Genomic DNA, 14,254 nt, shown 5'->3' on the forward strand with positions numbered 1-14,254 from the left:
GTCTGGAGCTAATTTTCCAACAATACACTATCAACCGTATTGTAACTTGATTGAAGTAATCACAATTGTCTGCAATGGCAATAGAAATGTTATTGGGAATTTCATCCCCAAGGAAAACCTGTTTGATGATGCACATCTGCTATTTATTGACCAGTGGTGCGGGGTGGACATCACACCATATATAGGGCTTAGTTTGTCCATTCATTTTATGGGCTCACTTCTTTTGATCTGTGCAGCAAGTTGATGAAGATGAAGTGTTTTGGTACTAAAACTGGTCCAAAAACGTAGGTTGGTCTTCGACTGTAAGGGCCTGCTCACATACTCAGCAGGGATGGTGGCAGCAGTGGACCCTCCAAGTTTCCCTATTTTCCAGGGATGTCCCTGATTTAGAGAAGCCGTCCCGGTTTCTGATTTCATCCCAGAACGTCCTGCTTTTCCTTAGGATGTCCCTGTTTTCATTGGAGAAATGTTGGAGGGTATGGAGTTATCCGAACCCTGAGCCATCTGAGGGCAATCCTGTATAGGGAAGGTTTTTTAAACATTTAATGTTTTATTATGTTTTTATATATGTTGGAAGTTGGCCAGAGTGGCTGGGGCAACCCAGTAAGATGTGTGGGGTATAAATAGTAAAATTATCTTTATAGCATAGGATGTCCCTATTTTCATTGGAGAAATGTTGGAGGGTATGCAGTTGCAGGCAAAACCTTGACTTCCAGCCCATGCTGGTTTGTCCTAAGCATCTACCACCACACACATGTTGAAGATGCTGCCACTCAGATAGACATGAGAGAATCAGTTTGTTCTTGGTCTGTTTCACTTTCTTATGCATCCCCCCCCCACAAGTCTGTTCTGTCTAGTTTCTGCATTAATCTTTTTGGGGTTTTTTAAAAAAGGAAATCTGCACAAACAAATCCCATTTAAATGTATTTTCCCTTCAAACATGCATTTTAAAACATATTTTGATTGGGGAACAGGATTGAGCCAAGAGGAACAACTTGGGTAGCGTGAAAGCCAATGAATATCTATGTTTCTGTCCATACATTCGGTTCAGAAGATACTGATTGCATTGGAATTTGCAAAAATCAAATTCCTTAAGAGTCCGTCTGCTTAACCACAAATGTGCCTTTGGGGTGTGCCTCTTAAAAGCCAAAGTGCTTATGTGGCAGCTGAAAAGGCAAGGAAGGTGAGAGTGTGTTAGTTCAGGAATTGAAGGGAAGAGGATGCAGTTGTTTCATTAAAGCCCAACGCAGACACTCTTCTTTCCAGGCACTTAAACCAGTTTCTCCAGAGCAACTGCTTAAGCAGCCTTAAACATTAGCTGGTAAAGCAATGATGCTGATAAGTTAGAAAGAACATCAGAGAGTGTATAGGAATATCTAATCAGTTCCAACTTTAGCTGTGCAAGTAATAATTTCTTGACTAGAAACACAATAAATCAGCTTGCTCCCAGCAGCTTGAAGCCAAGGGCAGCCTTGGCTACCCCTCTCCCTTTCCCTATTGATGTCACCTGGTGCCCCAAAAATGCTTTGATTGAGGGGCTGATTGAAGTTGTAGGCCCAAACATCTGGAGGGCACCAAGTTGGGAAAGACTGGTCTAGACCTCATGGACGGATGAACAAATCACTGGGTCTGGATGGCACCCACCCAAGAGTTCTGCTAAAATCTGCCTCCATCCCTGAGAAAAGGAAAATGACCCACTTAATGCCAAATTTGAAAAAAAAGAGACAAATTATCCGCATTTAATGTCACTCCAGCCTGTGGCAAATTTAGGTTGATCTGGGGAGGGTGGGTAGACTGAAGGACCTCCCTTTGGGGCAGGAGGTAGGGCACAGCTTTGAACAAGATGCTTTGTAGTCCTGTCTACCATGCGGCGCTTGAAACTCTCCATTCTCCATGTGTCATTGTGGGTTTTTGCAAAGAGGCACAATTGCTTGCTTTCCTGAAAAGCTCGGCCTTTCATGTTGCATTTGCTTATTATAGCTCACACTTCAGAGTGTCTAAGGAAATCTGAGTCAACCAAACCTTTGACTGTTAGCATCTTTAAAGTATCGGATAGCTGCATGTATGCAGGTAATAGACTTGCAAATATATTTTACAATCTGTTCTACTGGATTTGCAGACAATTCTCATTCATGGCACAACATCGTCTTTGATCTGAAAGCATCAGTTGCTGGATACAGCTAGCAGGAGCACACACGTTGGCATAAACCATTCCCTACCTATTCATTTTAATCATCACACAGATCAACAGGATTTAGTGCAACAAGCCAAACATATATTCCTGATATTCTATTAATCATCTATTACTTTGTGTATGTCTTGGATGTAGGCAGGACTGATAAATAATGAACTGAAGCACCTAAAATGCTTCATTCAGCCCAATCAGTTAAATAGCATGCGTTTTGTTTTTTGAAAGGGGTTGTTCTGTGATAACATTTGATGTGGATTTAGCTGTTCTACTTTGAGAGTTTGGTGAAGATGAGAGTAGCTCTCTTCAGCTGCTATACTCCTTATTCTGGAACCTGCACTGTATGTGAGCACAGCCTTATGATGCAGCTTCTCCCCTTAACATCAGCACATGCAGCTCAAATATTTGGAAGGAAGAAGGGAGCTTTCATGTCCGTAGGCTCCTCACAGTCTAAATCAGGGGTCAGCAAACTTTTTCAGCAGGAGGCTGGTCCATTGTCCCTCAGTCCTTTTGGGGGACCGGACTATTTTTTTGGGGGGGGGATTTAACGAATTCCTATGCCCCACAAATAACCCAGAGATGCATTTTAAATAAAAGGACACATTCTACTCCTGTGAAATCACACTGATTCCTGGACCGTCTGTGGGCCGGATTTAGAAGGCAATTGGACTGGATCCGGGCCCCGGGCCTTAGTTTGTCTACCCATGTTCTAGATCCTTGAGCAATTGGGCTTACGAATCTTATGGAAGTCTATACATGCAAAGGTTCCCTCTCTTGCTTCCTCTGTAAAGGTCAATGCAAGGGGAAAGGGGGACTTATGTGTTCTCCATAACCATAAGCTTAATGCCTGAAGAGAGCATGCTGTGCCAAGAGGTATCCATGTTCCCCATATCTACTTGTGTCCACTAGGGAGCAGTACCATAATGAAACAATCATTCTAAGCAGAGAACAAATATTGGTTAGAGCTTGTGGTTTGCTTGGGAGTGAAACTAACTAACCAGGAGCTCAGGTTCACAAGTAATGCAAACCATAGCTTAACTCTTAGTAGTCTGGCAGCTCCAGGAGCAAGGGAAGAGCTAAGCCTTGCTTCATTTACTGTGCAACAGCCCACTTTCATGGTAAGCCAGTTTGATCTAGCATTGCATGTGAGGAAAGCCACTGAGTAAGTGCTATAGGGGAATGTCCAAAATCTGCTCACTGTGAAACCAAATCAACATCCAGGGCCTGAGAACTGAAGTGTTTTCGGACACCCACAAAATGCATCTGGGTTTGTCTGCACCCACATTCATATGATGGAAATTACAAATGTTGACACACATTGCAGCATATATAGCTATCTATCTAAGGTGGATTAAATTTTAATAGATAAATTTGTTTATTTTTGTTATTTCCACTTGTTTTATGTTTTATTAATTTGTTTTGATTTTTAATTATTATTATTTTAATTATTTTTTTAAAAATAAACTGTTTCCTTTTATGCTGCCTCTCTCGATATGCAGTTGAAAAATCAGAGAGACCCTGCAATTTTGTTGAGAGTGGGTTATAGCATTCTGGTTGGGCAAGTGGGGATCAGTCTAGATTTCTATTACAAATCACAGCATTGAATAATACCCTCTAACTTCCTCTTGTACTTGGCTTTGCCCAAACACTTCATGAGAATATTTTCTAATTCCAGAAACAGACAAGTATGGAAATACTGTATAATTATATAGCAGACTGTCTGGCAGGTGGGATGGTAAAACACCTCAAAGCGATTATGGGCTAATTCCACTCACTCAACTGGTTTTTGAGTGGGGTGTGCCCGGGTGTTTCTCACTTCAGGACAGGAGTGTGAAAACACCACCATTTCATGCCTTTAGGCAGCCTTGAATTGCTGGTTTGTTTCAGTTGACAAATAGATAATGTCCCTCCATTTCTCAGGGTGTGACTTGTTGCAATAGGTTTCAAGGGCCAGTTATGCAAATAGAGGCACCTTAAGCCATATAAAATTCAAGGAAATTTTCTGACATTTTTTCTGGAGGTGATTTGTCTTCTGGAGCTATATCAGCACAAAAGCCTATTGTTAGCCTCACCGAATTAGCCCTTATCATAGATTGTTGACTTGGATGGGACTAAGGAGATAGAAGCATAGAATCTTTGAGTTGGAACGGACTCTAAGAATCATCTAGTTCTAGTCCAACCCCCTGCAATGCAGGAATATGGAGCTGCTCCTAACGGGGATCAAACCTGCAACCTTTTAGTCCGGTTCCGTGTATGATCTGCAATACAGTGAAAGAAGGGCCTTGCCTACCCCACCTGCTGTGGGTCTGTTGTCAAACAGCATCTGCTGTTAGGAAGATTCTCCTAACGTTTAGCTGAAATCTGCTTCTGCCCCATAGATTCCAGGCCTATCCTCTGGGGTGTGCCTCCAAAGAATGGCCAGCACCTTCAGCGTGAGAGTCCTTGATGCTTTTATTCCCTTATTCTGTGTCAGACTGGAGGAGATCAAAAGGCCCTGTCCATGTTGCCCAAGGAACAGCCATTGGGGAAGTCTTGCTTGCTACTTACATTGGCAATGGTGGAGACAAAGAGCATGATGACCGTGGCAATGTGAACCACAAAAATACCAGCCAGTAGTACCAACATCTTGGCTCCTCACAGCAAGGGTCTCTCCAACGCAGAGAAGTCTACTGGGGAGAAAACAGACAGACAGCAGCATATGAAACCCGGTGCTGAATCAAAAGAACATTGTTTTTTAAAAAATCACTGTGTATCTTCAAGAAATGAAAGGCACTTGTCTTAAACCCATGGCAGTGACAAAATCAACACCTTGGTTCTGCAAATGCGAGCAAATCCTCTTTTTAATTACCCTGAAATGCTTTTGAGGCACTGTAAGTACTGCAACTCGTTTTTCAGGAAATTAAAAGCCGGTTTGTGAAGAAATGAGGGATGTGTAGAAAATTAGATTGAATGCGTTTACAGCTTCAAAGAAAGTTTATAGGTATGAGAATTTTAAGAAGAAAAGATACACTTTTGAAATTACATGTTACCCCACCCTCCTTCTAAGGAGCTCAGGGTAGCTACATGGTGTTCTCCCCCCATTTTATTCTCACCACAAGATCCTGCTCCACCATGATCTCCTGGAACTTCATATCTCAGCTTTGTGCTCCAAGCAAAAGGGTAAATGCCAGAGTCAAGAAGGGAATTTTGCTTGCCACATCCCTCAAAACATCCTTAAGCACCTCACGTGTCTAGATGTTATGTGGAGATGCCAAGATTGGATCTCCCAACATAATTTTCTTATTCTAAATGCATACAAGAGAAGGGGCAGTTTGGATCAGGGGTTATCCTGGCCCTAACACAATCTCATCATCACCCAACATCGCTACTTGCTATCAGCCGTGGAGAGGAAAATATACAGGCACCCATATTGTGCCTGCATGTTTTCTCTTCTGCAACCAATTAATTCAAGGGAGTGGCCTATCTTTGTAGTACATCAGGACATCCAGTTATGGGCCTCCCATGTTTCATGCAGTTTGCTCTACAATTTGGCTATGTGTTGTTTATTTGTCTGTTTCAGATTTGTGTCTTGCCTTTCCCACCAAATGGTGCTCCAAACAGCTCACAGAAACAAGATGCACTTCAAAATGCATGATAACAAATGAAAAACATTCATAAAAGGTAGGTAAAGCACATCATTTAAAGCAAAACTGATAAAAAAAACAAGTTCAATTGCAACATATTTACAATGGCCATAAAAACCTATGAGTTCAAAGGCCGTTATGAATAAAAACATTTTTGCCTGCTGACAGAAGGTCATCAGAGAAGGAATGATATGGGCCTCCCTTGGCATGACGTCACAGAACCTGGGAGCAGTAACCAAGAAGGCCCTCTCTTGAACTGCTCCTGAACATATTTCAGATGTTGGTGGGACAGAAAGAAAGCCCTCTTCTGAAAATCTTAAAACCTGATCAGGCTTATATGGAAGAAAATTGCATTTCAAGTAACTCGATCCTAAGTCTTATGGATTGCTTTATTGGTCATAGCTCACCCTCAGAATCATTATGGGAATCACATGCGAGTCATCACATGCTCCCTATCACATGCTCTGGTCAATAGTCTGGCCATATCTCTGCAAAAGTCTCCTCGCCACTGCTGAATCTGGACATCCAGGACCAAATCCAGCCAAGCACCCAAATGGCAAACCTGAGACTTCAGGGGGAGGTTGAGCTGGGCTGCTGAATGCCTCCAAATACCAGTTCCAAGAGGTGATGTGGGATTCAGTAGATTGTGGTATAACAAGGGACTGGATATGTCTGATAGTGGGCCTGCTAAACAGTTTCTTGAAAAACCTAAGACCATACAATCTTCTGGTATCTCAGTCCTCTGTCTGTAAAATGGAAATAATAAGAGTTTGCTATTCTGTAGCTATGCTGTGAGTAAAATGATATATGTCAGTCAAAGACTGCAGTGACATGCAGCAAGGGCATGGGATTTCTCCTGTGCAAAGCATCATTGAATATAGCAGGAACTTTGCAAGAGCACAGTCATGCTGTGCCGCTTTCCTGGAGGATTTCAGTAAAATGGTCTCTGATAATGGCAGCAGCAGTGAGTCATAGGAAACATGAACATTGCCATGATCTGACATTGAGAGATGCGGGGGGAGGGATGTGTTAGATTAGGGTTTTCCTTCCTAATGAACCAGCTGATTCATTGACAAGTCTCGTGCCTTCACCTAGTAACAACTTCCATTTTTGACTGCTAGCTTTTCTCGAATTGTATAACCAAGTGCCTGTTTATACAGTAACTGCATTTTGGACACCAAGTCCAATTCTCCCTTTTGCACAGTGAATTGGTACAGTCCAGGAGAAGCATAGCCACTTGATTCTGTTGCTTGCATAAGCTGGCCCTAAGCTGCCAGGGTTGTGGCTGGCATCCCCATCAGCTGTGTGCTAGACGGTTTTCAGGCCACACGCAATGGCATTTAGGAAGGCTTGTTGTTGGGAGGGATCAATGAGATTACTGTAGTGGTTCCTGCAGAAGAACAAGTCATGCTTTGAAACATGGGACCCACCCAATCCTTTCTAATACAGTGACCTTGCCTCAGTACATTTCTGAAGAAAGCCACCATTTATTTGCAATTAAGTTGGTTCATTTTCCCATTCTTTCCTGTCTGTGCAACCAGCTCTGATTAACCGAGGGATTTCTCAGTGGGGCCGACTATTTTTGTTTGGGGAAAAAACCTTTAATGTCTTCTTAGTCACTCATCATTGCTGAGAAATAGAAGCAGCTGCTGAGCTTTTCTTGAGAAATCATTGATAGCCCTTCTCAGAATTCCTTTTTACTAAAGGACGCCTGCTTTGGTTCTCCTTGTGCCTCTTATACCTGAGCTAATTCTCCACCTCATCCCAAAGAAGTAGGTCATACTGGTTTTTTCTCCTGCAGCACTCAAAGTGGCAACACTGATGTAAGACATCACGTCAACAGGCAGAGGGTTGCCATATTAATTCCTATTATGTCCAGGGCCCTTGGGTACCCTTTGTGGGATCACTGCCACTGGGGCTCAAGCCACCCCCTATCAGGAGCAATTTCTGCATGCAATGCATTAGTGTCCTAAGAACATAGGAACAGCCCAGCTGAATCAGCCCAGAGGTCTATTTAGCCGACCATTCTGTTAGCACAGTGGCCAACCGGATTCCCAAAAGAAGCTCCAGACAGACATGCTCAATCTAAGAAAAGGCTATCAGTATCTTCTATTTCATTGGAACCTGCTTGCCCACTCTAGTTGTGAAGATCTCTCAGCACCTCAGAGTATATTGTCCAAGTGCCACCATTAGGACACTCGTGATGCTCCCATACCAAGTCCCTTCACAACCTGTTAGTGACTCTGCAAACAAAACTGAAGTAGATGGACCCATAGCCTTGCTTGCTATAAAGGCAGCTTCCTTCTGCAAATCACTCGGTGATCTGACAGTAGATGCTGATCTGCCCACCTCCTGGTCTAACTCATGGGTGAGATCCAAGCAAGGTTGTCTGCCAGCTGTGCAATCTGATGCATTTCTACTCTGAAGGAAGCAGTCCCATGATTCCAATGGGACTTATTCCTTGGTAAGTGTGTATAAGACTGCAGCCTACGTCAGTGCAGAGTTCTCAGGGTTTACTGGATTCATCCAGGGGCATGGTCCAGCAGCCAGTTATCAGGAAGAAATGCAGTGGGAGATTAGAAAGGGGGGAGTGGAGACAATATAATAGCACAGCTTCCCTGTAATGATGCATTCCACGGACGTCTTAACCACAGGGCTCTGCAGAGTCACATGTGTTACTCATTTATTCTACCTTCCCCTCTCCCTCCTCTCCATCTAATTGCAGTCTTGTGTGCAAGAGAGACAGCAGCTTTTTAAAATTATTGGGTCTTTCTTGGAACAAAACGGTACTGTTTCCCTCCATTTTTACCAGGCCTGTCAAACTTTACTAGCTCCTTACCACTTATCCCGCACCAGGATCAACAAATAGCCAGCACAAATGCTCAGAATTAACCAAATGAGTTGCACACAGGTCCGGGCAGGGAGGCGTTTCTCCTCCTTTCAATTCTGTCTCAAAGCATTCCTTCCGTGATCACAAGGAAGGTCCTGCTGAATCTGACCAAAGGCACAGCTAATCCAGCATTCTGCGTCTCACAATGGACAGACAGATTCCTATGGGAAGCCTTTGAGCAAGACAGGAGAACGGCAGCACTCTCCTGCTTGTGATTCCCAGCAATTGGTATTCAAAGATACTGCTTCTGACCCAGGAGAACACAGCCACCAGGATTAGCAGCCACTGGTAGCCTAATCCTCCATGCATTTGTCAACCCCCCTCTTAAAGGTGTCCAAGATGAAACATTTCCTGGTGTGCACAAGCCTCACCCTTTCCTGCTGCCTCTTACCCCTCTAGGGCCTCATCCTTGCTTCCACTTTGCCTTTAGCTTTCCACTTCACTTTTCTTCTCTCTGTGAGGAAGCCTTCCAGACAAAAACCTCTGCATTCCATTGAAGGCTTTGCAATAAGAGGTGGACTTGTGGTGACTGTGAGAGAATCTTCCTCACCATAAAGTCTCACTACAGGGGCATCCTTGTATTGTCAATCAGTCAGCCATAGCTAAGAGCGTCCCTCTGACCTCACACAGGGTCCTTGGGTGCTTCCAGAGGGGTGTTTTTCAATGGGATCAATGTGCCACATGCATGTGCGCTTTTGGAAGCATCCATGCAACATTGTTGTCGTCTGCATTTCCTCCTCATTTAACCCAGATTTACCTTTTGAACGAGAAATTGGAAAAGTTTTTAAAAAGCCACTTATTGCCAACGACTCTTTTGCAATATCTGAATGACCCGTTTACAGTATTAAGCCCCCATAAGACTCCATGAGCACCCCTCGTCTCAGGCAATTTCATGGTTTGCTGCTATTTGTTGGATATCCAGCACCACTTCTTATCTAGAAAGTATAGCGATGTTCCACATGCCAAAGTGGTTTCTTCTTGGCAAGAAATTTCCTGATTTGCTTAATGGATAGATCTGCTGTTCTTCGACACCTACATTTAAATTATTCACACACCCACACCCAATTTGTGTTTGTTTGCTTATAGTTGGTTGTTTCCTAATAAACAGCTTACCACACCAAAGTGCTTCTTTTCTGTTTTTGCCTGGAAATTCTAGGGTTTTGATGTCTTGACTGATTGCTGCTTTACCATGCTCAGGTAATCCTGATAGAGGATGAATCAGAGAGAGTGTAATGAGTTTTCTATGAGTTGAAGGCTGCCTCTGTCTGCTGCCTTCTAACAACTCTCAGCACCTTTAACAAACTACAGTTCCCAGAATTCTTTGGGAGAAGCCATCACTTTTTAAAGTGGCATGACACACACGTAAGCAGGACAGTGCTAACTGAAAGACAGATTTTGGGCATGTCGTTTGTGTTGGGATGGTGTGAAGGAGGGGAGAAGCCCTGGAAATGTCAGGGCGAGATTTCAATCTAGTAAATGCTTGCTAAAGATCAACTGCACCTGCAGTGAGGTGGGAGGAAATATGCACACAACGCACCACACATGCCTGTGATATTTTATTGTGGCCTCACCCTGCTGCAAGAAACAAACACTTTGCATGCCTCTGAGCAAACAAGAAGTCACCCTGACTCCTGCTGTTCTGTCAAGCGAGAAGATCAGCGTCTGCAGCTCCGGCCTGGAATGCAGAAAAGGTGAGGCCCCCCTGTCACAATATCACTTGGGACAATGAACTCATTCATGTTATGCAGGATGTCAGGCTGGAAGATTGCAGTCAAGGGTCAGAGGAGAACGCTTGCATTTAGATCCTCTATCAGATGAAGGGCTGCCGGAGAGGAATGCAGATTCGTACGGTGGTTGACCAAACTCATGTCCTTAAACCTCACTCATGGGAAAGGTACAAAGCTGCCTTATACCAAGGCGGACTTTTTGTTGATCTGACCCAGTGCTGCCCACTCTGACAGGCAGCAGCTCTCTGAGGTCTCATTCAGGACTCTTTCCTATCTTCTACCTCTATTGTCAGAGGCAGAATGACATTGAATACCAGTTGCTGGAAATGGCTGGAGGAGAGTGCTCTTGGACTCAGGTCCTGTTTGCAGGATCTTCCTATAAGCATCTGGTTGGCCACTGTGAGAACAGGATGCTGGGCTAGATGGTCCACTGGCCTGATCCAACAGGGATGTTTTTATGTACTTAAAACCTCCTCATTCAGAAATGTGGAGCCTGTGACTCTCCAGGTGTGCGTGGACTACAACTCCCACCATCAAGCAACTTCAAGAATAGCAGTAGAGAAATATAGGAAATGTAAGTACAAGTTGGGTTAGAAAGACAGTCTAGGAAGTTTGGAGGTACTTCTCTTTATCTACCATCTCTCCATGCAAATCTGATCACTCTTAATGCAAGCTGAGTTGCATTCCCACAACTTCCAACACCTGCAACTCCCCAGATGTAGGTGGACTGCAACTCCCATCTTTCCTGACCATTGACCATGCTGGCTGGGGCTGATGGAGACTGTAGTCCAACAAGATCTGTAGGGCTATGGGTTCCCCATCTCTGCCTTTTAACTAGAGATGCAAGGGACTGAGCCTGGGATTTTCTGCACGTGCTCTTTCCCCTCATACAGGATGCAGTTGCTGCCGCCGCAGCTGCCACATCAATAGCGCTGTGGTGAAGGGAGACGACATGGGAGGGTGGAGGGACCTTCTTCAATTGTTTACTGGTTGGATCATCAACTACTCAGGGACAGGCACAAGGGAGAGTGAGAGTGCAGTTGATGCGATGGTTCAAAGCGGTGAAAAGGCTTTTGACGGTGTGTGATGAAATATGCAAGGAACTTTGAGTGGGGTAGGGAAAGGCCAGGGGAAGTCTTGCAGAGCTATGAATGTTCTTGGACATGGAGCCTTCAGGGTGGAAGTTGCTTGGGTTGTGCTGAATTCCTCTTAGAACAGGATTCTCAAATTTATTATACTGGGTCGTCCCAACTGAAGTGAATGACAATCAGCTCACCAGGTGGTTCAGACCTTTCCCCCCAGCTTGTGATGATACAAAGGGTGGGAGAGGACAAAGCCACAGTGGTGCAAAGCAAGTTTTCAAATCCCTTTGTCAGAGTCCCTAGTAGGGAAGCAAAGATGTTGCCCAAACAGAAGGTTTCCCCTGTTAGCCTGCTGCCTTTACAACCAATGCAAATGGTGGAGTATGGAAGAATTTGTTGCATTGTGAGGGCGTGCAGCATGCTCAAGGATCTGTGGGCAGAGGGTGGATGTGGAGGCACAGTTCTCCCAAACCTGGCAGGGCTCGTGTGATGCAAAGTGGTTTCTCAGTCGCCACTTCCCACATCTCACCTGTATAGTAACCAGCCATGCAGTCTCCTTCCTCCATCTCAGGCAACAGGACACCCACCCCTCCCATAATACACACAGAAAGAGAGAAAGAAGCAGGAGAGAGGAGAGGGAAAAGGGGTGGGCAGAAGAAAAATGGAAGAAAAGGAGTGACAGAAAGAGATAGAAGAGAAAAAGATTGGCTGGAAGAGATGACCTTTCATCCTCATTTGTTTGCACAGTGGTTACATTTAATCTTTATTCAAACATTTGTTCTGATTTGTTTGTGTGGCCATTATGACAAGGATCGTTCATCCTGATTTGCTTGCAGAGTGCTTATATATGCCTCTCCGTTACTCATTTCCTCCTTCCCACATTTTTCAGTGCGTTTTTCCATCATCACTTTCCTGTCTGTTGTGACGGAGTGCTTGAATCCGCTTTAACAATGCAAACCTACATTTCTAGAGTGTGATCAAATCCTTTCCATGAAACAGGGACAGTTGGGAGGCTTCCAGAGACTAGGAGGGGGAGACCATCCATTGAGTGGATGCTTGTGGAGGGGCACAGAGAAAAGAGAAGGGGGAGGGAGAGAGGAGGTCTGGTTGGGGGGTTGACTTAGCTCAAGGCCTCTAGGTGTCTGTAATGTGCAACCTAGAAGGAGAATAGGGGCAAGAGAGGCCCACATCCCAGAAAAAGGGTTTGGGAGTAGCTTTCCTCCTCTGGCAATGGGCTTCATCCCACCCCACCCAAAATTTGGAAGATGCACTAGTTTGAAAGTTAGCTCCGATTCACAGGGTGAGTAATAGAGGTAATAGTGGCTTAAATCAAGCGCTGGGACATTTTGAAATTAAAGTGATGAATCAAAAGCGAGAGGACAATACATGGTGAGATTTGTGACATGCCAAGTACCGAGTGCCTCCCTCAATAAAGCATCTCATTCATCTCGCAATCAGCACAATTGCATCAAGGGTTCTTGGGTCATTTAAGCTCACACCGCCAACCATCTGCTAACAGGAGGAAGGAAAGAGGTGAGTGTCACTTATGTCATTTTCTCCTCATGTCTTGGGGAAAGGGCATTGTGAGCAGGGGCTTCAGTAACTCAGCGCACGAGCAGAGGGATTCTGACCTGCTTTTGCTGCTTTGTTCCAGGCGAAAGCACGTTACCATTGCTGGTGTGAGAAATAAAGAGGGAGGGTTGTAACCCAGAAGAAGAATACCTGCTTTGCATGCATAGAATCATAGATTTGTAGAGTTGGAAGGGACCCTGAGGATCATCTAGTCCAACCCGCTACAATGCAGGAATATGCAGGTGTCCCATACAAGGATCGAACCAGCAACCTTGGCATTATCAGCACCATGATCTAACCAACTGAGTTAGTGCAGAATGTCCCAAGTTCAAGCCCTGGCATCTCCAGTTCAAAGATGATGGGAAAGATGTCTATTTGCCTCAGGTACCCAAGAGCCACTTCTGCTCACAGAAGACCAGCCTTCTCCAACCTGGTGTGCTCTAGATACTTTGGACTACAACTCCCATGACTCTTAGTCAGCATGGGAATGGTGGGCAAATCAGCTAGCTGGACCTATAAGTCTGCATCCTGCTAGAATGCAACTTTGTGTGGCAGGAAAGCATAGTCCAAGGCTTCCCAAATGTGGGTCTCCAGCTGTTTGGGGGCCTCAACTCCCATCATCCTTTGCTACCAGGACCAGTGGTCAGGGATGATGGGAGTTGTAGTCCAAAAAAACAGCTAGAGACCCAAGTCTGGGAAACCCTGAATAGTCACAGCCATCAAGCAGGAAGGAAATGAGTGTTATTGTTACCCTCAATCAGAATGAGGATCTCATCATCCACTGACTCATTTGTTGGGGCGCAGTGATCGTCATTTGCAAACGGATGTGGAAATGTGAAGAATTGAACCTAAGGTTGGAAAACTGAGAAACGGAGGGAAGCCAATATTGCTCATCTCTATTCAGAATGCTGTGGAGTTTGAGGGTTCCCTGGGCTGGGATCTCAGCAGCCCATGTAACCCACTGCTAATCTGAAAAAAATGCTGGCAGAAAGTGGGAAAGGAACTACGCTGCATGATCACAGAGCTCCTCGCAGCTCTGTTTGACTAGGCTGTTGCTGAGATCTTTGTAAAGCTGCTGCTTGGAGCCATGAGGCTGCGCCCCATTTTAAAATGCTTAAAAAATAAATAAATGCATGTTTGTGATGCTGCTGCTGCTGCTGCTGCTGCTGCTG

General features: G+C 44.6%; 2 protein-coding genes across 6 annotated transcripts in view; one reads left to right on the forward strand and one right to left on the reverse strand.

Annotated features, from left to right (window-relative positions):
* Positions 1-14,254, forward strand: part of GSG1 (germ cell associated 1) — a 123,901-nt gene that overhangs the window by 36,894 nt on the left and 72,753 nt on the right. For 2 of the 4 annotated variants that reach the window (XM_080971262.1, XM_080971259.1), the window contains exon 2: positions 5,748-5,848. The exons of the other annotated variants lie outside the window; for them this stretch is intronic. The gene's annotated coding sequence lies outside the window, so the exon portion shown is untranslated. The remainder of the gene's footprint in view (positions 1-5,747; positions 5,849-14,254) is intronic. 4 annotated transcript variants of the gene reach the window in all.
* EMP1 (epithelial membrane protein 1) overlaps positions 1-14,254 on the reverse strand; it is a 30,046-nt gene that overhangs the window by 6,617 nt on the left and 9,175 nt on the right. Inside the window, exon 2 of one of the 2 annotated variants that reach the window (XM_080971290.1) lies at positions 4,736-4,857. In XM_080971290.1, the coding sequence (XP_080827416.1) occupies positions 4,736-4,813 (78 nt within the window). In that variant the 5' untranslated portion in view covers positions 4,814-4,857. The remainder of the gene's footprint in view (positions 1-4,735; positions 4,858-14,254) is intronic. The other variant, XM_080971291.1, reaches the window with a different exon arrangement.

The sequence above is a fragment of the Podarcis pityusensis genome, assembly GCF_964106645.2.
Source record: "Podarcis pityusensis genome assembly, chromosome: 10".
NCBI classification, from domain to species: domain Eukaryota; kingdom Metazoa; phylum Chordata; class Lepidosauria; order Squamata; family Lacertidae; genus Podarcis; species Podarcis pityusensis.